The sequence below is a fragment of the Pieris napi genome, chromosome 9, assembly GCF_905475465.1.
Source record: "Pieris napi chromosome 9, ilPieNapi1.2, whole genome shotgun sequence".
Lineage (NCBI taxonomy): Eukaryota > Metazoa > Arthropoda > Insecta > Lepidoptera > Pieridae > Pieris > Pieris napi.
The window spans coordinates 864,438-890,927 of record NC_062242.1 but is presented as its reverse complement, the minus strand read 5'-3'; the positions used below and the strand labels follow the sequence as shown (position 1 = coordinate 890,927).

The 26,490-nt window shown below is 33.6% G+C and overlaps 2 protein-coding genes across 3 annotated transcripts in view; both read right to left on the bottom strand.

The window, feature by feature from the left end:
- The window catches only part of LOC125052378, a 55,176-nt gene extending 44,378 nt beyond the window's left edge, over nt 1-10,798 (bottom strand). The window contains exon 1 of the mRNA XM_047653188.1: nt 10,635-10,798. Within this exon, the coding sequence (XP_047509144.1) occupies nt 10,635-10,716 (82 nt within the window). The 5' untranslated portion in view covers nt 10,717-10,798. The remainder of the gene's footprint in view (nt 1-10,634) is intronic.
- Nucleotides 10,799-14,295: 3,497 nt separating this feature from the next.
- Nucleotides 14,296-26,466, bottom strand: LOC125052708. Of its 2 annotated transcripts, none has more exons than XM_047653697.1 (3): nt 26,257-26,466; nt 20,884-21,260; nt 14,296-15,496 (listed from the first exon to the last, which is right to left on the bottom strand). In XM_047653697.1, the coding sequence occupies exons 1-3, from the start codon at nt 26,330-26,332 to the stop codon at nt 15,059-15,061; spliced, it is 891 nt and encodes a 296-aa protein (XP_047509653.1). In that variant the 5' UTR covers nt 26,333-26,466; the 3' UTR covers nt 14,296-15,058. The 2 variants fall into 2 exon arrangements, with proteins under 2 accessions (XP_047509653.1, XP_047509654.1); XM_047653698.1 differs by lacking the exon at nt 26,257-26,466 and adding an exon at nt 22,972-23,154.
- Nucleotides 26,467-26,490: the final 24 nt, after the last annotated feature.

Sequence of the window (26,490 nt, the reverse complement as noted above, 5' to 3'; positions counted from 1 at the left end):
AAATTTGTTTTATGATAATAAACCATATAAATAGATTAAGACCATTCATCTTTTGGATATCGGAAGAGTCATTACTGTTTATGTAATGTCTGGCAATACATAAAGCTTTCATTTACGTAATTTTAATAACAATGAATTTAGGGTCAACGTACAGCAGTAACGCAATCTGAGTTTTACAGCTTATCCGAAGGGAAAATTGACGGCCATTAATTTTATTTGACAGGTGATGGTCCGGTGTAAAATTAAGTATGGGTATAAAAGGGTTCATCGCTTATTTAACGCGATCCCAATATTTTATAGCGGTCAAGAACCGCCCACAGTTGTGAAATTCTTTACAGTTTTAAAACATAATTGTGATGTTATACCAGTGGCGCTACCACCCTTTATGGGTCTCAGATTGCAATTGCTTCTGATTATATTTATTTTATAGTATCTACTTGTGCTTCTCAAACGTCACCGATGTTTGTGAATAGCATTTGGCATTCGGGAGTCATAAATAAATAAATTCTCTCTGACTGTTGATTACAAACAAATAAGAAATAATTGGTAAGAAAAAAATCAGTTTTATGGTCTTATTACTGGCCTCTTATTTTATCCCATTCTGCTCTGGCCTGAGCTAGCCTGCTCAGTCTCTTCGGTAGACCATCTGCCCATCTTTTTACTTGGCATACTTGGCGCTAATTTTTGTCTCTTAATCTTACACATACACGTTGTATATCTTCACTTAATCAGTGTTAGTTGTGCAGTTAGAAGGAAAAATTTATGCATATCTTGGGTTTGAACACACGACCACAATATAGAGAGTCACACGCTTAATTACTAGACTCATCTGCTCTAATTGAAATGATAAATACTAGCTATAACCTCTCTATGATCTCTAAGATAGTTGGGAGACGTTTTTTATAAGAACCGCCATTTAATTCGTAATCAAATATTAAAATCATACTGAACAAAGCATTAACGTGCCATAGTATATAGGGTAGATTAGTTATAAAAACATATAGGGAAGATCGTTACCCTTCGTACGCGGGGCACATTCATTCAGTCAAAATAAAACTTGAACGAAACAAAGTACAGTCTTGCTTTTGTATGTGTACATGAGTCGAGGTACCAACTATACATCAACGAAGTTTCGTGAAATTCGCACCGATGAGAGTGAAGTTACAGGCATGGACGTGTTTTCGCACTCGGTAAGTAATTTTTTGATCTATGTTTTTATCTCTTGTTACCGTAGATAAAATAAGTTTTCGTGTAGAGTATTCTATCAGTAACTAGCAAAATATACTTAAGATACGTCTCCAATACTTAATTTATGACGTTTTCCTATTAATATTAAAATAAGTTATATTTTGTTGTTATTCAGTTAGTGGGGTACATTCGGACAGCACTAGATGGGGCACATTTGAACGAATTTAGTTGTACAAATTTGTATAAAAATTTGTCGACGCGAACTGTCATTTTCATACAAATTAAGTTTTCGACTTTCTACACGACATATTACACTACTGTTAAGGCATCTTGACTAAGGTTGATTTTGATGCTTTTGAACCAGATGCTGTGAATAATTTACCAATCCATCAAATAGTATTCCTAGTCCTTCGAAGTCAGTTTTGACACCAGAGGCATTTCGACACTATTCGCATTCTGTAAGAAGTAATAAAACAAACAAAATGACGATGACGGCCAGGAAAACCACGAATTTATACTGCCACACCCGAAAATAAGAAGTTCTACTAAACCACTGTTAAGGAGTTATAGTTGAGAATTGATCACTAATTGATTGAGGGTCTTGAAATTAAATAAACTGCAATAATAACACGTGCGAATCGTATGACACTTTTATTTTAACTAAGTAAGAGTAGTGGACTGTATATACATATTTGGACATGCCGCCCACCAAAGGACGCAGTCCTTTAAAAGAAATAACATAAAAGAAAAAATAAACACTTAACAAAATTACAAACTATAGTTCAATACAATTGTTTCACGAAAGACACAATAGTATGCATCAGACATTGTCTTTCATCATATTTAAATGGCTTATTGACTATTGTACATAAAAATAAGACAAACCGCCCACCGTAATATGTCTGCATACATAGTTGGATATAGCATTACACAACAATTCACATGTTATAGTCTATTAATATATGTATATTATAGCGTAGTATAGTAAGTACACAGGCATCTAACACAGTATATAATAATTTTTAAAAACATACATAACAGGTAAGTATTACATAGTTTGTATATTTTGTTTATTACATATTTCCAAATAAGGTTTTTGTTAACAATAGTAAGTTGATATATAAATTGATTTTCACTTTTAAATGACTAATGAACATTTATAATAATAAAGCAACAATTAAAAATAGACTAATTATTTAGTTAAAATGCATATTTTTGATACAGGTCTTTTGAGCGTTCCGCTTCTACATTTACTCGATACTACCCGGGTCACATTGTCGGGACCGATATGCTTTTTAACTATTCTACCCATAATCCAGTTACCAGGAGGAACATTATCCTCCAGTATAACAACTACATCATCAATTTCCGGTTCTAAGTTATTTTTAACATTCCATTTGTACCTATTGTTTAGAATTACAAGATATTCTTTAGACCATCGGTTCCAGAAGTCAGTGACCATTTTTTGTGTTAACCGCCAACGATCGCGATAACTGATGTCTACATAAGCATGACTTTGGTCAGCTACATTAAGCACAGGTTCGCCGATCAAAAAATGTCCAGGCGTCAGTGGGAGAGGATCATTAGGGTTGTCACTTAAGACAGTCAGAGGTCGTGAGTTAAGGCAGGCTTCTATTTGAGTCAGCATAGTTGTGAGCTCCTCATAAGTTAGAGTGGTATCGCCAATAACCTTTTTAAGGTGTGTTTTTGTGCTACGTACGCCAGCCTCCCACAAACCTCCAAAATTAGGAGCGTGTGGGGGTATGAAATGCCATGTAGTACGCTCTAATGTTAACATTTCTGCTATTTCACTAGGCACTGAAGATTTGGCACTGTTAAACATTGTCGTTAATTGTTTTTCTGCTCCTACAAAGTTTGTGCCATTGTCACTATAGATATCTTGACAGTGGCCTCGTCTTGCTGTAAACCTTCTAAAAGCGGCGATGAATGCCTTCGAAGTCATGTCTGTGACAGCCTCCAAGTGTATAGCGCGTGTGGCCATGCAAATAAACAAGCAAATATATCCTTTAAAGGACTTTGCTCCTCTACCTGGGGAGAATCTGATGTTAATAGGTCCAGCATAGTCCACACCGACCGACTTAAATGGTCTATTGGGAGTTACACGCACCTCTGGTAATTGACCCATTAACTGTGATGATTTACGTTTCGAATATCTAATGCAAGTCACACACTCACGGTAACATTTCTTTGTTTGATCTTTAGCTCGTAGTATCCAGTATTTTGTTCTCAAATAATTTATCATCAGTTGTGGTCCTCCATGCATTGTTTTCTGATGAGCATCCATAATTATGAGTCTGCTAAGATAGTTTTTAGCAGGTAAAATTATAGGATGCTGTGTGTCGTACTCCACGTGTGACTGTTGTATTCTTCCGCTGACTCTTAGAATCCCATTTTCATCGATAATGGGCGTAAGACTTCGCAGTTTACTCTTTTTAGAAACATATCCCAGAGTCTTTAATTGTTTCATTTCATCCTTAAATTCAAACCCTTGAACTTGTTTAATGCAAATATCTAAGGATTCATTAATTTCTTTTGTTGAAATATAACTTGTATAACACCGACGCTTATCTTTAGTTGATTTTAAATTTAGCCATCTTCTACAGTATGAAATAACTCTCAATAACTTATTTAAATTAGAAAACTTAGACCATATAAATTCTTCTTCGGATGTACATAAAGCAGTTAAAGATTTAATCTTCTCTTCTTCTTGTGTATCTTCGATGTCGACCATACTCAAATTTACATCTAATAAAGATAGCCAGGCGGGTCCATTCCACCATAGCAAGTGATTTGATAGATCTAAAGCTTGTAGACCTCTTGACGCACAGTCGGCCGGGTTCATCTCAGAAGTAACGTGTCCCCATTGTTCGTAATTTAAAATATTTAGTATATCAGATACACGGTTACTTACGAACGTGTTCCAGCGACTAGGTCCTCCCCTTAGCCATGCCAGGATTATGGTTGAATCAGTCCATGCATGTAAGTATTCGTTAGATATGTTTAACACTTGTGATATTTCAGAAATTAGCTTGGCCGCCAACACAGCACCACATAATTCCAGTCGAGGTATTGAAATCTGTTTCGTAATTGGTGCAACCTTAGTTTTGGCTGATATTAAATTCACATAAACCTCATTGCCTTCAATGACTCGCATGTATACTGCTGCACCATATGCTGTCTGTGAAGCATCTGCAAAGACATGTAACTCTGCCTTAGATGTGGAAGAATAACGTAGCCACCTCGGTATATTAATGCATTTAATATGTATCAAATTTTCTCTAAATTGTAAGCATTCCTTCAGTAAATCTCCTGTTATAGTGCTGTCCCAATCTAATCCAGTTAGCCATAACTTCTGGATTATTAACTTTGCTATAACAACAACAGGGGCTATCCATCCCAAAGGGTCATACAGTTTTGCTACTTCTGAGAGAATCTGCCGTTTAGTTATAGGTTCTTTTACTATAGGCACATTTAGAGTATATTCGAATTTGTCTATGTCTCTATTCCAACTCACTCCTAATACCTTAACTAGGTTATTTACCTTCAGAGGCAGTTCATGATCATCTCGTTTATTTTCACCAATATATTTTAGCACATTTTTACTATTACTGCTCCACTTTTGGAGCTCAAAACCTCCTAAATTCATTAATTTACTCATGTCATTATATATATTAATAGCATCAGCAACTGTCTCACATGACGTCATTAAATCATCGACGTAATAATCACGTTTAGTTATATGAGCAGCAACAGGGAACTTCGATTGTTCATCATCAGCTAATCTCTGGAGTGACTTCACAGCGAGATAAGGCGCACATGCTGTCCCAAATGTTAATCTTAAAAGCTTGTAATGTTTTATTGGCTCACTCGGATTAAATCTCCATAGAACTCTTTGGTAATTTGTATCATCTTCTGACACCCTCACCATTCTATACATTTTAATTATATCTGCAGTAAGGCAAATCTTATAAAGCCTCCATCTCACCAATATGTGGCGCAAATCTTGCTGCAACTTAGGACCAATATGTAAATCATCATTTAAAGAAACATTATTAACTCCTTTGCACGAAGCGTCAAAGACTATACGAAGTTTTGTCGTCTCCTTATCTTCGCGAAGTACCGCGTGGTGCGGGAGATAGACTGCAGTGGGACTATCAATTTCTGCATGTATAATTTCAACCATATGATTTAAATTTATATATTCGTTTATGACCTTGTGGTATTCTTCTTTAAGTTTCTGGTTTTTTAATAATTTTCTTTCTAATATTTCAAACCTCTTGGCAGCAATTTCTTTAAGATTTCCTTGCTTACATTGTGGATTTCCAGTCTTGAATGGTAGTTTAACCACAAATCTTCCTTCTTCATCTCTTATAGTTGTACTGTCATAAAAATGTTCACAAAATTCCTCTTCTTTTGATAGTCTCTTCTCTATAGTATTTGGTTCATTCTCGATTTCCCAAAATTTCTTGAGCATCTCGTCATCTTTAAGTTGAACATGCAAACTTGCAACATTTGTGTCCGAAGAACCCGTTTCTTGAGGCAGCTTTCCTGATAGCACCCAACCTAGGCATGTTCTCTGTGCTAGTAAGTTGCCCCTAGGATGTTTGATTATACCATCTAAAATAATGTTACTGTATACGTCTGCTCCCAAAAGAATGTCAATTTTTCCAGGTGTTTTGAAGGCTGAGTCAGCCAACTCTAAAGTTTCTAGGTCTGACCATTCAGGAGCACTAAGTTTAGTAGTAGGCAGAAGTGTTGTTACTGAACGCAATACATATGCATTCACTCGTATTATTGTCTTAGGATCGTGGCGAGATTTCACCTTAAGTGAAACCATGTATTTGATTCTCATTTGCCCCTCTCCCACACCTGACACCCAACCACTTACTGATCGGCGCGAAAGATTAAGTAATTGTACTGTAGCTTCAGTTATAAACGATGCTTGCGACCCTTGGTCTAACAATGCTCTAATAATATGTTTGCAACCATTCCTACTCTCTACTAATACCTCAGCAGTAGCTAATAGGACACTATTTTGACAATTTTCCTTGGAAAAGTTAGTTACAAAGTGTACATCGTTTGTTATAGAATTAAGCTTACCTTTAGTTTGTTCAGTCATGGTACCTGTCAACGTGGATTCCCCTTCACTCGTAGTCACCGTGTTTCGATCTCTCTCGTAGTGTAGCAATGAATGATGACGACGCCCACATTTTCTGCAACACGTTGGCTGGCGACATCTGATTACTGAATGTGATGGGGCAAGACAATTAAAACATAATTTATTCTGCTGGACGAACTCTTGCTTTTCTTTTGTAGACATGTCTGCGAACTCTTTACAATAATAGATGTAGTGTTCACCACTGCATAACACACATTTGACTTCCTGCTTTTTCACATCATTGTGTATACCTGAATGAAAGGACTTAGGTTTAGCAATAGGTGTAGCAACAGGCTTAGGGTATGGTGATTTCACTCTGTGACTGTCTATCATTTCTAACGATCGAAATCTAGCTTCTAGAAAATCCCGCAGTTCTGCCCAAGTAGGTAATTCGGTATTACTCAAACTAAGTTGTTGTTCCCATCTCTTTATCGATTCATTGTCCATCTTTGATATTACTAAATAATTAATAATCATATCCCAAGTGTCGGTTTTAACACCGAGATTTTGCAACGTTTTTAAACATACCGACGTAGTGTCTACCAATTGTTTGATTGAACTCGATGTCTCCGTACATATACCCTTCTGTGAAAATAATGTTCTTAAAATTGCATAGCAATTCAACCGCTTATTATTATATCGTTTCACTAACTGGTTCCATGCCTCATCGTAGTTTGCGTCCGTAGTCGAAAAGTTGCGTATTAATAGTTCTGGGTCACCCGATAAATTACTTTTTAGATAATGTAGTTTTTGCACCGGCGTTAAAGACTTGTTGTTATGAATCAAGGAGCAAAATAAGTCATAAAAAGTTGTCCATTCTTCATATTTACCTCCAAACTTCGGTATTTGTATTGACGGTAATTTAATATCATTTAATGACCTCTGTTCGTCGCCACCCGCTATTGAGGTATGTGATAAAGGAGACTGTTTGGTTAAGTTTTGAAAGTCCTCCTTCATAGTGGACTTGTACTGAATATATAGCTCATCAAAAATATCACTAAAGTTTCCTTTAAAATAGCTACTTTCCTTTTCTTCATCTTTAGATATTTTTAAAATTAAACTTTTGTGTCCTTCCTTAAAGTCCCGCCATAATTGTTCTAACACTTCTAATCGAGTTTCTATATATGATATTTTTATTCTGTCTTTCGGTGATTTCCTATAATTCTTTTCTGCACTTCTTAATGTCTCCAACAACTTAAATTGATACTCAAAAAGACCCTCCATCGTACACTATGACTTTGAGCGTAGTTCGTAATTATCCGATTACTCAGACCCACTGAAAAAACTGAACACAGCCCAACGTAATAGTACTTCACAGTATGGTGTGTATATAACGTAATTTATTTCGTTTTTATAGGTTAATTTCACTTTTATAATGTTATTATAACACTGTAATGAAACACTGATCACACAAAAATCCTTCCAACTATCCCTTATCGCTTAGGAATGTGAGCATCTATTGTTCTCACTGTTCGCCAACTATTGAACAATAGCGATGTTATCCGGCTCGAAGGACCATATGTTAAGGAGTTATAGTTGAGAATTGATCACTAATTGATTGAGGGTCTTGAAATTAAATAAACTGCAATAATAACACGTGCGAATCGTATGACACTTTTATTTTAACTAAGTAAGAGTAGTGGACTGTATATACATATTTGGACACCACACCAAAGAGTAAAAAATGTAATTCTAAATTTAAGATACCTAACTAATTAAATTTTGTTTTACATAAGAAAAGTATTTTATTTTTGTTTAATAGAAGTTATATCTTTATTTTTGTGTTTAATTTCATTGCTAATAAATGAATTTTGAACTACCCCACAGCGTAAGAAGGTACTCCCAACACTGTACGAAGGTGCCCCGTTGATGGGGCAGATTCGTACGTATTCCAGATTTAGTTTAAATCATAATTATGGTTGAAACATCGGATGAAATCCTTTGTCATTTTTTTATTTGAATCTCAGATAGTTAGACTATAAATTTAAGCTATCAGGTGATTGATTCATGGAAAAAGAAAAAATTTAAAAAATAAAATGTGAAAACCGTACGAAGGGTCCCCACCTTCCCCTACTATGAAATTAAAAGGTAATATAATAAGAAAAATCTAAGTTTTAATGAACGGGTAATAGAACGAATAAGTCATTTTCTTTTTTGAATATAATTGATGCTCTGTGGTGGTACATAGCGAAGGTACAGCTCGGAGGACCCGAGTTCGATCTCGGCGAAACAATATTGTTTTACATTGATAGATTGATGAAAAAGAGGTATCTGCCCCAACCATTGGTAATGTAATTATAATTTCTAAAACCCTACTTGAACCATATGAAGAAACTCTTCCGAAGTGAGTGGTTCCGTTCTATAACGACAATTCAAACAATGCTGTTGAAAAATCGAGCAGTGAGCATTTACCTTGGCTTCCATTGTTGCTCACCGGTTAGACAATTAAGCAACATTAGGAATAAGGAGCCTTGGATAGTGAAAACTTCAATATGCGTAATTTGTTAACTACATTGTTTTATTGTTAGGCCGTTATAGTTGTTAAATTTTTTACGGGTTTGTGAAATTATAACGTTTATTGTTACTAATAATGAGGAAAGTTTGAGACGATTCTTTCACCATTCGAATTTAGAATATAGGCTAGATTTATTTCTTAATATTTAAAAAAAATATCAGCTATACGAAGCCAGGTATGTTAGTTTAATACCAAAGAGTAGGGATAGGAGTAAATTCTACTAAATAAGGTTCTTTCGTACATTAAACGACTAATATATCAGCACTAAGATTTATACTGATACAATGAGGAAAAGTTTGTGAGGTAATCGATAATAAGGTAAGAGGTAATCGCTGGTCCTGATTTTGAAAAGTCTTTTACTTAAATCCACGTTATTTGTGTGTGACATATTGATTATCCTGAAAAATTTAAAGTTTTTGTTGGTGGTATTTTCAAAGTTGGAAATAAAACGGTTAAACGACGTTTCATACGAATTCTGATAGGGAAATGATGAAGAGCTTGATTATGCCTAACTTTTATATTACAAAAAAGTTCTTCACCTATCTGTATGTCTGTTCGCGATACACACAAAAACTGCACGGAATTTATTGCGGTTTTTATCTAGAATTATTCAAGGAAGGTATAGGTATATAATTGTTCAAGTTTTATCAAGTTACTGTTGCCCGTGCGAAGCCGGGATGGGTTGCTAGTATTTAAAAAAGCTTTTTAGTCTGCAGTGCTCTCATTCAATGACTAACATAGTTACATATGTATGTCTATAAAATAGGTTTATTGAAAATATTGTATATTCTGTATATTTCATTTAGCTTTAGCCGTCCCAGTATATACAAAGTTGTATATTTTTAAATTTTATTCTATATAAAACATCTATCATCATCATCTATAAATTGTATAAATGTAATAAAATGCTTACAAATACGACATACAAGTAATGATTGTAAGCTATATTGTGATAAATTTTAATAATAACATTTTGGTAGTAAAAATTAGCTTAAACGCTTAAAGTAATCGAACTAAAGCCGCACAGTAGGTCATTGTCATTGGTGAGTGCCGACGACAGATTTCGTTCGCGTGAAAATTAACAACGAGCGTAATTGTTGCCAATTCAACCCTTGCGACATTTTTCTTTAATTATTTTGTACTGTAGGGCGGTTGGGCAAGGCATTGCTTTAAAATATTTATTTAATTTTTGAATAATTAATTAATATTCATAGTAAACTAAACATTTATTAATTGGTTCAATTTCTCGGGGTACATAGCCAAATTTTTTTTTTCTAGAATATTAATTATTTGTTAATGAATTATTAAAAAAATCGTTTTGTTACATAAATTTTTATATAAGTTAAGTTAGATAAATCTGCATATCGTCACTGTTTAATGATAATCTCGTATGCCAAAAAACCATTTATTTTTTATTCTTAGACTCTTATGTCATTTAACTGGTATAATAGAGAAGTAAGGACTTATTTATGTTATTAATAAATAAGTCCTTTTTGCCATCTAAAACTATGGACATTAACACATAATAATATTTTAAACAACATTGACATTGTCTAAATCTTTCGTTAAATCTATTAAAACTTATTTAGGAGTTTATATTAAATATCGAGATAGAAGGATATATTATCCAAACATTTAAATTTTTAAAAATTTTAAACAAAATTTCCTGATCAATTCAGTTCCTAGAAAAGTAAATTTCCCGTGATTCTTACCAGTTTTCCAACGATAAAAATTCTAAAAAGAAATACGCACCATTTTCACCCTTCTGTACCGGAACAGCCGTGATTAACGTAACAAGAAGACACGCGGAGACAATCCTGGCACTGACACTCATTTTGCAACTATACTATTTACATTTGCATCAAGCAACGTGCAGCAACGGAGGCCTGTCAACAACTGGGGGTTGAGTAAGCAAGCGCCGACTTTCTATCAGTACAGACGCAATATTGCACCGCGGTGGCGGCAAAGATAACGTTTCATTGCGATCGAATTGTTTGATTTGCCATCATAGCATATGATTATTATTTTTGAAGTAAAACTTCTTTAGGCGCATGAGGGTAAATTTTTTACGGGACGTCCCGAAGATGTGCAGCGTTTTTGTCGAAGAAAAGGAAGAGAGAGCGATTGAGACCGATTGAGAGAGAGTGAGAATTATATGATTGAATTACAATTTAAAATTAAAATTTCGTTAAGAGAATTTATGAAATATTAGTATTTTAAATTATAGGCAAAATAATTTATTGAAATCTCAAATGACAAATTGTAAATTAAAATGCCACGTGTTTTTACAATCGAGGAAATAAATTAAAAAAAATATATATTTCTTCTTCTTTTAAGTTTTGGAAATCTAAAACTTTAAAATCTTAGAACACCTTTCATTCTTTCACATAGTATCGTATCGTAGTATCTTTCATGTAAACGTAGTGTTTTAATTTATTTAAAAATCTTTTTGATCATTTATCTTCTGCCTCATAATTAGCTACTTAAATATATTAATTGTGACTCATTTACCCTAGGGTTAGCTTTTACATTTTTGTTTATATTTTTATTATAATTTTTTTTAGATTTCACTTTATTGATAATTTGATGGTAATTATTTATGCAATTCTTGTACTTTACCCACTCACTTCTTGTACTTACAATCAGTTGATTCTTTTTTATTGCTCCATACTAGGGTTGCCTGAAAGAAATCGCTTGTTAGCGATAAGGCCGCCCGCAAATAAATAAATAAAAATATCTTTCATATTTTGCCTCTGCACTCTCAATGTCGAGTTGTGAGTTGTGAGTGCGTTGCCGGCCTTTTAAATTCGAATGAAGAAAACGTAATACAAAGATCCTTAAAATGAAAGATTACAACTCAATATAAAAAAAGGATATTAAATACATTAATACGAAAAAACCCTTTTTAGTCTAAATTTATATTTGATATTATTGCCGTTAATAGAGCGTATGAAAATGTTTAGAAAATAATAACCTAATTTTCATGGTTTATTGATTCATTAATATTCGACCCGACCGCAGTAGATTCATTAGCCACGCACTAATGCAAAGTATCAGGCGTAAGTCACTGCGAATAAAAAAACTCTAGGAGGATCAAACTCGAAGTAGTTTCGACTTCCGGGAAAACCATTGTTTCAGGTCAGAAAGCAGGGAATGTTTGCTTCATAAAAGCAATTAAGAAAAACATGTGTTCTAGGCGGGCTAGAAATATAAGATTCTTATACATATTTTTACTAAAAGTACAATTCGTTTTAGTGTTTGTCAGGTTCACTAGCTGGATCTCCTTAAAGGAAATAAATGAATAGAACTTTTAAATATACACGCAAGCTTCACATATAATAAAAAGTCCATTATTGTAAATATGTCTATATTTGTTGAGAAACTTACAATAGTTTGGGATCAATTTTATAGCTTACTTAATAATATTATCACGCATTATGTTACGGATAACAGATAAGACGGAAACACAAAATATTTCTTAATTTATTTAAACATAATATCGTTCAAAATCAAACGTACAATAATATGTAGTAGCCACGGAGATCAGTTCAAAGCAGATATTTAAAGCAATTTGTTTAGAACAACATATTTAAATATTATTAGCGACATCTATTGGCTATAGTTATTTTTAGAAAGTTTCCTTTGTTACCTCATATGGCTACGTAACAAAAGATGGCGTGATAATTACTTCAACGTTAAGAAATTAACATAGAAACATGGAAAAGATTTCTTTATAAATTCAGAATAATTTATTAATTAACTCACAACACTTCTCAAGTGCCATCTATAATCTCTAATTAATAGTGTATTACTTGATTGCGTAAAGCGCCATCTTTCGTAGGCCTTAGAAACTTTTTATCAAAATGTTTACCTTATGCGTCGTGCTTTGATGGTTACGGTGAGCCATACATTCGAACTTTTCTAGCTAAAGAATAGATGGCGTTAGTGATGCTAAGTTGTGAAAATTACCATTATAAAGAATACCATATTTATTAGGAATTTACTTTTTCAGTAAACATCCTTTTACTTTTTAACAAACTTCGGAAAAGAAGTGATGTATGTGTAACTAGTTACCGCATTGTAGTAATTTGTTATGGTAGCTTATTTTGTAAAATAAATAAATAGTTTGGCCTTTATATGATATTATTTGAACATGATGATCTGTTTGGCTAAAAGCACGACTGCTACATTTTGTATGCTTGTTCACGAATGTCTCAAAAACTAAAATTTATATTGATAACAATGATTACTTTTTTATTAATTAAGACAATATAAGTCGATGTTTATCTAAATAAAAGTTATTTTAACTCGATTTTTTTTACACTTAGTACCCACTAATGAAATATTGTTATTTTATCGGACTAATATTATAAAATCTCTTTGTCCAAATGCACCAATGAAACTTGAAAATATAATTTGAAACGATTTCAAAAAACCCTAAAGTGGCGGTTATTTTCTTGTGTATGTTTAAGTGTAGCTCGTGAACCGATCTATATGATCGTTGTCAAATGAATTAGATTTGCATTGGTCTCGTTGAATGAAATGTATTAAACGATAATGTACCCAACATTATTTGTCTTAGGATTGGGCCTACTATATACTAAAAGTCTCTCAGGGCGTGGTGTGCAACCCAAGTTTACTCTATGAATTTGAATGTACCTATGGGATATGTGCGACGCCGAAGGCCAAGGTAGTTTGTTGTTTTGGAAACCAAGGGCCAGAACCAGTCTGTTGCACAGATCCTCGTTAACAAAGCCGTTGTGCCTACTGAAATCTGTCTTCGACACGATAGACATATTTATATGTTCGCAGAGTGAATTCACAGTAGCGATATTGTTTATATTATGTATTTAATATTATATACTTTATTATATTGTATTTTTTCGATATTATCTGTCTGTAGGGATAATGTATGTATTTCTGTAAATAAATAAATAATGTATTAATATATATATACTGGATATGAAGGTCTCATTACTGTAATGTTTAGATGACAGTGCCAAAAGTCAACGTGTATGACTATAATCATCAATATCTTTGTATATCTGGGTTGGTCATTTTGAAAGCACAAAGGAAATCAATGAACACTTGACGATTTTGGGTTTGTATTACTTCCGAGACCAATCAATACTAATAATTCTTGTTTAATATTTTTTTATGCATTTTGGTTGGTTCCATGCACTTGAAAAGAGAATTTATTTCGTAATTTATGTATGAAATGTATTTGTATTTCTGAAAATTTTGGTTGTGTAAAATTAAGAAGAAAATTATTCAACTTACTTACTTTTAACTTACTACCTTTAAGTTAAAGCCATTCAAATAGTCCAGATATATCGTGTTATTTTGCAAGAATCACATTTGTATTTACTTCTCAATATTGTTTTTTGATATTGGATAAATAAAAACTACAAAATATCAGCATCGATTAGTTTATTTTGTCAATAAATAATACAAAAATATAATTCTATTGTAATTATTTACAATCTTGTAGTTCACATGGTACTTACACATACTATCAACATATACTCGGATATCAAAAAATATTACATAAAGAAATATAAATGTATTATAACATCACATGTATAAAACATATTAAATTGTAAAAATTACAAATCATTTACACAGATTTGGGATGAAAATATTAACAATAATATTATGTGTGTAGCTGATAAAGTCACCGGCACTTAGCAAAAGTTATTAGGAGGGGTTGCTTTTTGGTTATAGGCAAGAAAAACTTGCGCGAACTTTTCCTCTAAATACTAAAATTTACTAAAGTGCCGATACTAAAAAGTCACTGATTTCACTGACAGTACATTTAAATTAACATAAATAAGCACCTTATTACTATATCTTACTCATAAGCGCCGTAAATAGTTGAATGTTTTGACATTTTCAGACGTACACAATTACAAGCCATTCGCGCCTCATGAATAGGTCTAAAAGTCTTTTCTAAAGCTTATCAGCCTAGTAATACTAGTTGAGATATTTGTGAAATTCACAAAGAAAAATAAATAAGGACAGACAATACAGATAGAAAAGGAACTAACATACTTATCTTAGTCAATAAATTAAAATCACTAACTACAGAATACTAAATATCACAGAGCGAGTACCCAATACTTAATCAACGAAATTCGAGCAACTCAGTAAACGTCAGAGAGCAAATAACCTAATCTTCAACTTCTATTCCTAAATCGCTTGTTGCCCTTCTTCTCTCGCAGTTTCGCGTGATATGCGGCGCACTTCTTGTCCTTCTTACTGAGTGGACATCTGAACTCCGAATACCAGTTATTCAGTAAGTTTCCGTAACCTCTAAACGCAATATAGTCGTTCTTGAGACATTGCGTTGCGTCAACTTTCATCTCCAATGTTTCGAGTTTGATCTTGGTTTTGTCGAACGACGGTTCTGGCATGTTCACAGCCACCATGTTCTCAGTTATCTCCGCCATTGTGCTACGGAGTCTGTTTATCGTGTTGTCAAGGATCTTCTCCCGTAAAGCAACGTAGTTGTTGAACGGGTCGTCGGATAGGTTTACTTGGACGTTGCGCAGTCTTCTAAAGAGTAATTCGTATTCGCGCAGGGTCTTGTACAGTTTCGGCATCAGATAGGTGAACTGTAACAAAGGAGAAATAAATTTAATAATGAAGAACTGAGACTTTTACAGCAGTATTGGCCTAATGGTTTTAGCGTGCGACTCTCATCGCTGAGGTCGTAGGTTCGATCCCCGGCTGTGCACCAATGGACTTTCTTTCTATGTGCGCATTTATTCGCTCGAACGGTGAAGGAAAACATCGTGAGGAAACCGAAATGTCTTAGACCCAAAAAGTCGACGGGGTGTGTCAGGCACAGGAGGCTGAGGCCTAGACCTAAAGAGGTTGTAGCGCCACTGATTTAGTGATTTAGTAGATTAAAGTGCAGTACATAAGGAGTGCGGTACAGTTGTAAAAAATTTAGTTTAGTTGTAATTATTAGAGTTCAAGCCAGCCTAAGGCTTGCCTCGGAATGATTCTCTAGTAAATTATTAAGTTATGATACATTGACAATGTGTGCGTATAAAGCCCTTTATCGTGAATATTTAACGATGCAGCTAATTGGTGTCGAGGCCTCGTGATCCAGTGTCTTGATCCGTGTAACTATTGGAATGCATTCAGTCTCAAACGTTGTATAAATGGCTTTTGTTAGTAAAAATCATCGACAGCGATACATGATTTTATTATTTGTTATAAGTAAGAACTTTCATTGAAATTTGACGCCTCTTAAAACCAATTACTATTTACTATTGTAAATCAAAATAGTAATAATAATATAAAGCTACATTATTTTAATACTCGATTCTGAAGATTTAAAATGGTATTACTAGGTTGTTATTTAAGTTGTTATTAATAACTGGCAACCTGAATGGTATATCGAGATATGACATAAGGTTAATCGTCTATGGATTAGGAAGGACATTCAACAATTAATAATTATTGTTTTATCTATATTTACATCATCACGATTTCAAATGGATTTATTCATGTCTCAATCGATATTTTATGTACTATACTGTAATAGGACGAAAGTTGAATATTATTTTATCTGACGATATCAAAATGAATATTGAATTTTTTTAGTAAAAGTTTTTTTAACATCTTTGTCCTGAAAAGAATTCGAGAATCAAATCTTGTTTTCTCATGTTGTCAATCCAGCCATGCTTTTAACAAATTTTTGTATTGCCTTAGCTTAAAGTTCAATTGTTTTGTTTTTAAATTAATTTAAAGCTTTAAAATAGAACTTTTGGCAGTTCACTCAACGGACAATGAAAAAGGTCGTCAACCTAAGTAATTCGTTAACTATATTTTAATGACAATCTTATTTATATATTTTCCACGCAATCTATTAAATGTATATATAAATCAGACCTAGGACAATAACATAGTAGACCCTAACAGCTATGATAGATGTCCACAGAAGTCGGTAGACAGGAACAACCGGTTACAATTGTATTATGTTTTTGTCATTTTGCAAGATTAGCGTTTTTATATTCTATATTTCCCTGCCACTATAACAATGTACTATTTTTACAAGTATGCCATTTTGACACGTGTATATTAATATAACTTTTTTCATATTAGATTATATTTATTTTATCATGATGTTTGATAAATCAAATAACAAATGTTCAAAATCTGATAGTTTTGATGATTTAACGAGTTTAGAAGGAACTGCTGGTGCAGATTGAAAAATTAATAATTTGTCAATAAATTTATTAATTTGCCTATTTAGCTTATAGAGGAAGGCTACAGATAACGAATGAAGACAAGTAACGCATCACTCATTATTTTTCCACGCATGACTAAATATAATATTATTGTGCGGAAAATCACAAATTTTATTTTATTTATTAGTTATTTTATACGAAAATATAGTATCTAGTATTATAAGTGTTCATAAAATCCAAATTTAGCGTGAAATAGCAAATGACTACGATTAGTAATTAAAATGGAATTCCGAGCGGAAATATTAAGTAATTAATTATGTCACTGTCTGAAACACTGGTCATAACAGTGAGTAACTGTTTCAGGAAAATAGTCGGTGAATGAATGAAATCATCTCATTCATCGTTCCCGGAACGGGGACTCAGACTAGACGAAGCGCCACTTGTGGTTCGGGACGTGAGTTCTGAATCATAACGCCAAGTGTGATCAGGGTCAGTTAGAGTGAATGTTTGAATATACATTTAAAGCTAGTTTTATGAATTGTCTTTGCACATAGACACAATTCAACATTACAATCTAGCTTAAGACTTATAAGTAATATAAAACTAATTTACTAAAAAGGATTTTCAACAAAAGTGTCCAGTAACACAAATTACAGTCTCTATTAAGGGGAACTCTGTTCTTGTGTACTATTTTTCCACTTACCACTGTTTAGCACATAATATAAGCTAACAATAAAAAAAGGTTTGAATACGTGTTTGGGAGCTTGTAGCCTTTTGATAAGTGCTGTTAAAATGATTCAAATTCTAATCCAATTCACGCATTAACCTTAGTTTTAACAAAGAAAGTTACACAATTCTTAAACCCATAATAGGGATGATTATTTTACGCTTCATAAAACCATTGAGATGAGAGCATTGTGAAGGGAGAAATTGTCGAGTGCTAATAAAAGCGTCGAGAGTCCAGCAAATACTTAGGATAAAACTGGCCCGACAATGCGCCGTATTTTCGCTTAAGCTGAACTTAAACCGAGAACGTGTCGAAGACAAACGCGTCGCGCCGGAATCGTAAGTCCACATTAGTCTCACTTGGACAAATAATGTGTTTTTAACATTTCATGTTGTTTTGTTAAATCGTAAATACTGTACAAACATTCTGCGTCGACGCGAAAGCCGTGTTAGAGGAATGTCTGCCCTTTACATAGCTGAAATACATAATCCTTATTTACGACGCGATTATTTAACCCTCAGAACAGAGACAATACGCATAGTAGCTTAGTTTCGCAGTGAGACTTAATGCAACATTTATGCTAAAATAAAATAAGTCACCAAAGTTCGTCTAACTGTATGAACGTAATTACCTTAAAAAAGTAGCGAATTTTCGTACTGTTTTCCCTATTAGATAGTGTGATTTCTGATTGATTGATATGATATAAAGTAAATTGACTAAATTATAACGATTATGGTTGCTAGCGTTAGTAAATATCTTAATATGTAATGGCCTTAGTTAATTCATATCAAATTCAAAGTAAGTAAAATATTCCTCCTAATTATTGTCAAGTTTGTGTGCATTCTTCAATATTCATTAGAGAGCCCTCCGCCTAAGTGTTTAATTTTCAAATCGTTAATAAGTTAACGAACGCACTTGAATAACGCTTTCCTTTGCCCAAAGTTAAATATTTAATTTTCTTAAGTGGTCACGCATTGACGGACTGTCGAAATATACACAAGAATTAATTCAGTCACATATAAGACTCATCACTTGTGTGTTAGAAGATTATTTATGACCGCACTGGGCAAGGCTTTTTGTTTACAAGGACATTCGACACTGCAGTATTGTCTAACTTAACTTTTGTGTACCAATTAGTGGGTGTCCATTATGCATACCTAATAGAAAGTCGCAGTCCAGATGTGTGTTCGGTAAATAATAAAGCTTTGAAAGATCCGTTACAATGGATATTTAAAGTGGAGGTGGAATTATGAATATTAAAAAACATAGAACCTTGGTACTTGGTATATATAGTATCGATTATGATGTTTTTTAGATGTATGATGCGTTTTATTATTAGTTGCAGTAAAATTTTGAAAGAGGGCTTACTAGTGCGTAGCGGCCTTTTAAGAGTTGGTACGCATTTTTGAAGGACTCTAAGTCAAATTGGTTCGGAAATACTTCAGAGGAAAGCTGGTTCCACATGGTGGTACGCGGCAAAAACTGCCTTAAAAAACGCTCAGTTGTGGAACGACGGACGTCGAGGTGATACGGGTCGAATATAAACAAAGCAAAGCTTAGGTTGAGCTTTTAATTATCAAATCCGCTTGCAAATAAAGCTGTTGATTTAATCGTTTAGAGTTTTTATTGCCGGTAATGTGTTGTTATTTACAGAGGCAATATTCCCTTACGATGACTTATCATGTAAATTGCAAAGCTTATAGACACAATACTAAGGAGAAAAATAAGTTACATTGTAATGAGCGAAACTTTAGTTTAAATAAGTTGTTGGCATTTACAGATCGCGTGCAGGATCCATCTATGCAAATTTCTTCGAAACACTTAACTGGCTACTTAGACCCCTAGCTGGAAGCTTCAGATTCACGCGCCACCAGCCTAACATGAACTTTTTCCCTCGCTTATTATTGTATTTCAACAATCCGACATTTATTTGCGGTCATTAAGCATTATTGATTTGCCTTTTCAATCTCAGTAGATTGAAATGGAAGAAACTATTCGAATTAGTATGCGTGTACGCTATTCTTAAGTTATATAGTGGTAAGTGTATCATTTTTAATTCAGGTTTGTTTTAAATTACTTTAAATTGTGACTTTATGCAGAGACTATTTATTAAAAAATAATTATTAACATATGTTTTTTATTTAATGTAATTTCGCTTATATACGCGTAACACGGTCAAAATAAATAATAAATTAATTAGACAAATGCCAGCCGTTCTAAAATTACAATGTTTGATCCGAACAAATTTTTAAATCAAGCGCGGCGTTAAAGATTAAGGCTTTGCTTATCGTTATTGCCCTTAAGTACAATGTGAAGTAAATAAACGGGGCACAAAGGCCGCCATATGTAATTTGGTCCGGCGAAACCTCATTTAAGTTGCAACGGTACAGCCTCAAAGGATTCATTGTCTCAAATAAGGCAAAAATAAATTAAAAATCTTGTAAAAACAGTGAGAAAACAAAAAGAGGGTGTGCTGGTCCATCCCATCAGACGCGGAATCGTCGGCGTTGGTAATTACACTGTCAGTGCTTTAGCTCATCAAATATGCTCTCAAACTAATCATAAGCTGTGATTTAAAATTGATACCCATTAATTTAGCATATCTCGGTCACTCGTAGATTAAATATATTTGTTGCAATTTAAAACATATTTTTTGCTGGACTGCGAATTATTACCACAATGTATTAAGCTATATAAAATCTGTTAAGTAAGCTAAGTAAACACTTAACTATCGTGGTTTAAATGTCTCTTTCTTGCGTTATATCATTTTTAATTCAGGCTTGTTAATTACTTATTAGTCTTAAATTAGGCTAGTCTTTGTGCAGCGACTATTTATTAAAAAGTTATTATTGACTTATGCCTTTAATGTACCATTTCTCTTATATAACACGGTTTGACCGTAAATAAATAAATTACATTTTTTTATACAATTATTATCACAGAAAAGAATAAGAAAAACACTTAACTATTATGGTTTAAATGTCTCAAATGTCACGCGCCATAAGGATTATCACACGTAATTTCATCATATATTTCGTCTTAATCCTAGAGAAAACTGAATGAAAAATATTACCTTTCTCTCCGTGATCGAGCTCCCCGGTTTCCTCGTCATCCTGTAGTCATGGAAGTGGATGTCCACAAAATTGACTGTTGGCAGCCAACTCGGCATTCCATCCCTGTAGTCCCGCGTCTCGTTCAGCAACTTCCTGTCTTGGTCGAAAAACCTCTTCGTATTTCTTAGTTTGTGTTTAATTTTCCTCGTTGCGTTCTTATAGCTCTCTACTGTGGGATTTTTTGGTCTTTTCAGCGTCTCTTTGGTAAGTTGTGCCATGTCTGGCTGCCGTTTCTGATGCCGCCGCCTGTGTTCCACGGAACGCGCTTCGGCCGTTGTTATACACATGGCTATTATTACTATTATGGATACAGCCACCAATAGCCTTTTAGGAAAACCTGAAAATAAAAAAAAAACGTTATATCAAGGCTTCCGATTCTAATTTTAAATTTTAAAACAAAATCCGCAATAATTGTGGCTTATCTTAAATACATAGTTAAACTATTTGTTGTAATCTGTTGGTTTATTATATCGTCTGTTGTATATCCACAAATTAGATTGAAGTATGAACATTATTGAGAACCAGATTTTAAGAGTACGAATTGTATTTGAATTGAATGCGATTAACATGTCATACCATGTTCATCTTACAAATAGATCAAACTGTGTAAAACTTGTGCCGGCATGTTCCCATAGCGTACGGGAGTCACATAAAAAATAATAAGCTCCGTGATTTTAGTAAGCGCATCTCCGTCTCTTATTACCATGTGCACAAAGCGTAGGTATAATCTTCATCTCCGAGCGACTTTCTCACCGGCTATTACCTCGCGCACGCACGTGATTTTTCATGTCTGATGAACGAGTTTTTTTAATTTTCAAATAGGACAGGCCCATACTGCACAAATATGGCGAGCACTATTCTTTCGATTTATCGTCCGACTGTTATTGGAGGTTTTGATGTTTTGCGCCGACTCATAAAACATATTTTATGTTCGTACTCTGACTCGTAATTCTAAAAGCGACGTTTTCGAACTTTTTAAGAGATAGGCTTTGTCCGATGTGCTAAAACGTAGAAAGTTAGCCTTTGATGTGTTGAACGCAAGCGCTGTGCACATTTACATTATTAACTGACTATTTATTCTGAATTGTAAACATAAGTGTTTCTTCAAACAATATTTGCGGTAAATTCCGAATAAAATTCTCCGTAAAATAATTACTTATATGTAACATTACGTCTGTCTAGTAACTAGAATCGCGATTAAATTGTAAAAGGTTATAATTAAGTGAAACATTATGGAGGAACTGGCGCTGTACCTATTACAATAGTTACGTCAAACGAGGATAAGCGGCGGTTTATGGTCAGTGAATCATTAGGTCAATTCGAGTCGTTGACAATCTGATGTATGTTAAGTAAACAGCCTTACGTAGATAAAAAACGGGAGGTGTGATTCGATGTCGGACTGCGATACGACGTGATTTTTACTAACAACTTTTTTACTCTGTGGCCGATCGTTATCTCTATTAATTGTGATCAAACAATGTTTTACCACGAAAACTAAGGTACTGCGACTATGACGCGATAGCTGGGGATTTCCCATTTGTTTATCGTCAACCGGACTATGATTTTGTTACATATTGTGAGTGCAATTAGAGCCTACGTAAACAACGGATTTTTAATTGCAATAAACATAATATTTACATATAACTAATCGATTGTCATCGACGCTTTCAAAGGAATTACTTTGAAACGCCGACGTTTGTTGAACATTCCCACACGAATCGCTGGCTCAGCTTAGCCGCACTCTTTCTTAATTTGTATCGTCAACTTCCAAAAACGAATTAATTAATTCAATACATCTGTCTTTACAATAACAATCGCTTAACACGTACTTATGGTTATTGAGATTTCACAACGCGTTCAAGTGGCGATCTAATTAGAATTTCCTTATTTATGTTACAAATATTTTTATTACAGTAATTTAAACTTTAAAAAAACCTTAAGCTAAATTAAACAGCGATTAAGAAAAACGTTTTTTACGCCACTTAACGAAACACATACTACCCTTTCTACCCACAAATGACACCAAAAAATTAAAACACAAAACACACCAGTTAAAAAGACATCCATGAACAACGCATTGATGGAGATCCTTTAGCCAAGTCCATATTCATGCAAACGCGAAATCACAGTTCACTTAGTCACAAGGGTCTATCAGGACCATTTCAATACGAGGTAACCGCGGAACGTGCGAGGCCGGCGCACGAGCAATCGTCGCTCGTTGAATGAGCACCGAAATGCGGGACCGTACATGAAATAGCCGGACTATGCGAAAACCCTTACGAACTCCGACCCTAAGGCTTCCTTTGGGTCGGTTAGCCGCCCACGGAAATTCAAATTTTTCAACGATTTCATAACTCTAATTTGTTGAATCACATGTTACGTCATGTCTATTACTCACATACGTTAAAGTAGTAATTCAAACTAGAGAAAGTGTTTTGTTTACACTACATTTAATAAAATACTGTTTTGATCGATTAGCAATGATAATTAATACAAGTGAAATGTCTAGATAGTTTTGTGAATCGTTTGATTTAAAGTGTCGTTAAGTCTTCTGGTGAAAAGTTAACTATAACTACTTGAAATAGTATCTATAGTTTTATTATTCGATGTCTATTTTTTTGATATTGAGAGTATTATTTATTTAATTGAATAATAAAACATACACATGAAAATCTATGATTTCTTAAATTGTGCAATTATTAGACCACATTGCTGATTCATCGATGAGTCTAAACTTTTTATCGGTTACACAGAGCAAGCGACACTTTTTACTATTCAAATAAAACACCTGTTACTCCGCCTGTCAAGTTACATCATAGAATTTGATAATTAATTTAAATATGGAACAAAAAATATCTGTTATAATTATAACATTCCAGTATTAATTATGATATTAATATATATTATATATAAATATATAGTACTCATTCTACTGTGTTATAATAGTTAATGATTTAAATATCATTTACTTGGTGCTAATAGCTAATTTGATTATTTAAACAAGTATGTTATTATAGATACAATGTCAGCGAAAAATTATTATTTTCCATAAGATTTTTGGTTTTGCTATATTATAAAGATTTTTTTTCATACTCGATATAATATATAATATGAAAAGTTACATTCAGCCGCATCCTTAAATTATTTAGTACGGAATGTTAACTTCAAATTATAAAACAAATATTTGGTCAAAGGTATACAATAACTTCGTCTTTTTATCCGAGTCTGACTCGAGCAAACACGTTGAAAAAAGGCAAAGACCAAACGTGAACAAACTAAAAAGTAAAAGATAGGTCTACCGCGACAGCGATCAGTGCTCATAAAAGTTACAAATGCAAAATTATTATTTGCCGTACTGGTTACATTTATTCTTCGTGTGTTCCTGGTTTATTTACATTGACACGTTTTTTGTCCGGTTAACAAGGAGACATGTATGTATTGAATTACTGTATTAGGTGGAATGCAGGTTATTTATTAAAGTTTACCACATTATATATAATGCTATATCTACAGTATATGTTACTATCTATTCTAAATCTATAATACTCGACCATTATGGTAAACGTAAATGTTACAAAAAATGATACAAATTTTAGATTTTACTAGTAATTTTTTGCTTGACAATGTTTTATTCAAATCAGCCCACTACCGAATATCTATCTAGCTCTGGATAAGTCGTGTTTATTGCGAAGAATTCGAATGAGAGTCCTGATTCCTGAACTCCTAGGTTATGGGAATGAATAGGTAAGGGAAAATGTTAATATTTTGTATTTGTCAATTTAAAAATCCTGCAAATGAAGGATTATCTTTAGATAATTCACCAATGACATTTGGGGTTTTGAAATATGAAATTTTGACAGTTGTATGAAAGCCTCATTTTCATAGATAATCTGTGATACGTATGAGGGTTATACATAGTAATATAGGTTGCTTCAGTGATGTTACGCACGTACTAAGAACGTTTATGACGATAAGTTTTAAAAACGCAAATGCAAAGTGTTTTATCTATCCCAATATTAATTAGTATATCATGGTAACAAGGGTTTTTATGGTGCTGGAGATTCCCACCATTCCGTCTTGTGACATGATGACACAGCTTTCGTCAATTAGGAGTTTTTATGTGAAAATAAGTTTGTAATTAGCTTAAGTAGAGGCTTTCCGGTCGGCGATTGTGTTCAGCGTTTACTCAAACGAATCGCCAGGTTTTTACGGTGTCTTGTGACGTGAATATAAAATGTTATCTGTTGAAAGTAATAATGGTTAATTGTCGAATGGAGGAATCTTTTGATTGGCGATGGATGAAGATTGAATACTGACGACTGGAGACACTGATTTTTTATAGTTACATAGGAATTATGAGATAATTATGGGAACGAACGGGATATGTATTGTGTATCTCGCGGTTAAGAGGTTTTAAGAAAGAAAGAGAAAGAATTTGTTCTTCATCTGTGGTGGGTTGTGAAAATGCGTGGTACCAAAATGGGTAGCCTTAAGTATGCTTGGAGAACCCTCTGAGAGCCTTAAGAGATCTTAAGGTAAAGTTTTATAGTAGTGTTTATAGCGCGTACTATCTGTATTGTAATTGTTACAATCGAACAATCGACAAATTGCATCGAAGTGTAACGAAAATGTTAGCAATGTCTCAGCAATGAGTCACGGATTTCCCAAATTTTCCCGAACACCACGTCATTGTGGAAATTGTCTGAAAGCCTACAAGAGCGGTGTCGTGTCTCTAATATTACTCATCAATACTTTTCAATATTTTTTCAAAATCGCGGTAAAACAAAGATTAATAAGGTTAACTTTACTGTGTATTGTTCAAAACAAAACATAGTTTCAGTAATTTAAGTTTACCGTAAAGCAAATGCAGCTTCCGCGCCGGCGCAACTAAATGGTGTTTCGGCCGCAATATAAATCAAACTTGACTTTTGAGCTCTTCGCTGTGTTCTAAAGCTCCATCAGTTAGCTGTTAATGCCACAGAGTAGGGGAGTGTCAAAAAAATTACAATAGTATAAGTTCAACGTTAACTTTATGATTGTATTCTGTGGAAGTTTATGGCTTTGTGCTCAGAGTATAGTAACGTGTTTAGTTATTGTAATATAATATTTATGTTATAACAAGAAAAAACCGTAAAACATTTTTGTTAAAAATTAGACCCATTTTAGCGATATTATCGGAAACAAATTATTTCATTTGTTAATCGATTTTGTAATATTCAGGATAAGACTATTTATGTATAGAGGAAAATCGATAATGTCTAAAGAAGAGTATAATTATTCAATACGATTGCTTTAATGTTCAATAAAAAATAATTTCGATTGAATTTACTTACAATAATTAATTTTCATCCTTGGCGCCTTCGAACATCCACTGCACAATGCACAATTATCTATCATCTTTGATGTCATAAATTATATCACAGCTAATAAATATTCTTTGGTACACAGATTAATATCAGTCTAATATCACTGGCACATAACACTAAAATAAACGAAATCTATGGATTTTAAAAATCGAACGTTTCGGGTCAGGCTTGGCGCGGTTACGCTCAGTTCGCCGCGTTACG

What these genes read in the sequence shown, in the direction of transcription:
- LOC125052708 (XM_047653697.1), bottom strand. Translation starts at nt 26,332, where the DNA reads ATGACATCAAAGATGATAGATAATTGTGCATTGTGCAGTGGATGTTCG. An exon ending in AAGGATGAAAATTAATTATT is followed by an intron (nt 21,261 to 26,256) that starts GTAAGTAAATTC and finishes TTTTATTTTCAG; the next exon opens with GTTTTCCTAAAAGGCTATTG. An exon ending in GCTCGATCACGGAGAGAAAG is followed by an intron (nt 15,497 to 20,883) that starts GTAATATTTTTC and finishes CCTTTGTTACAG; the next exon opens with TTCACCTATCTGATGCCGAA.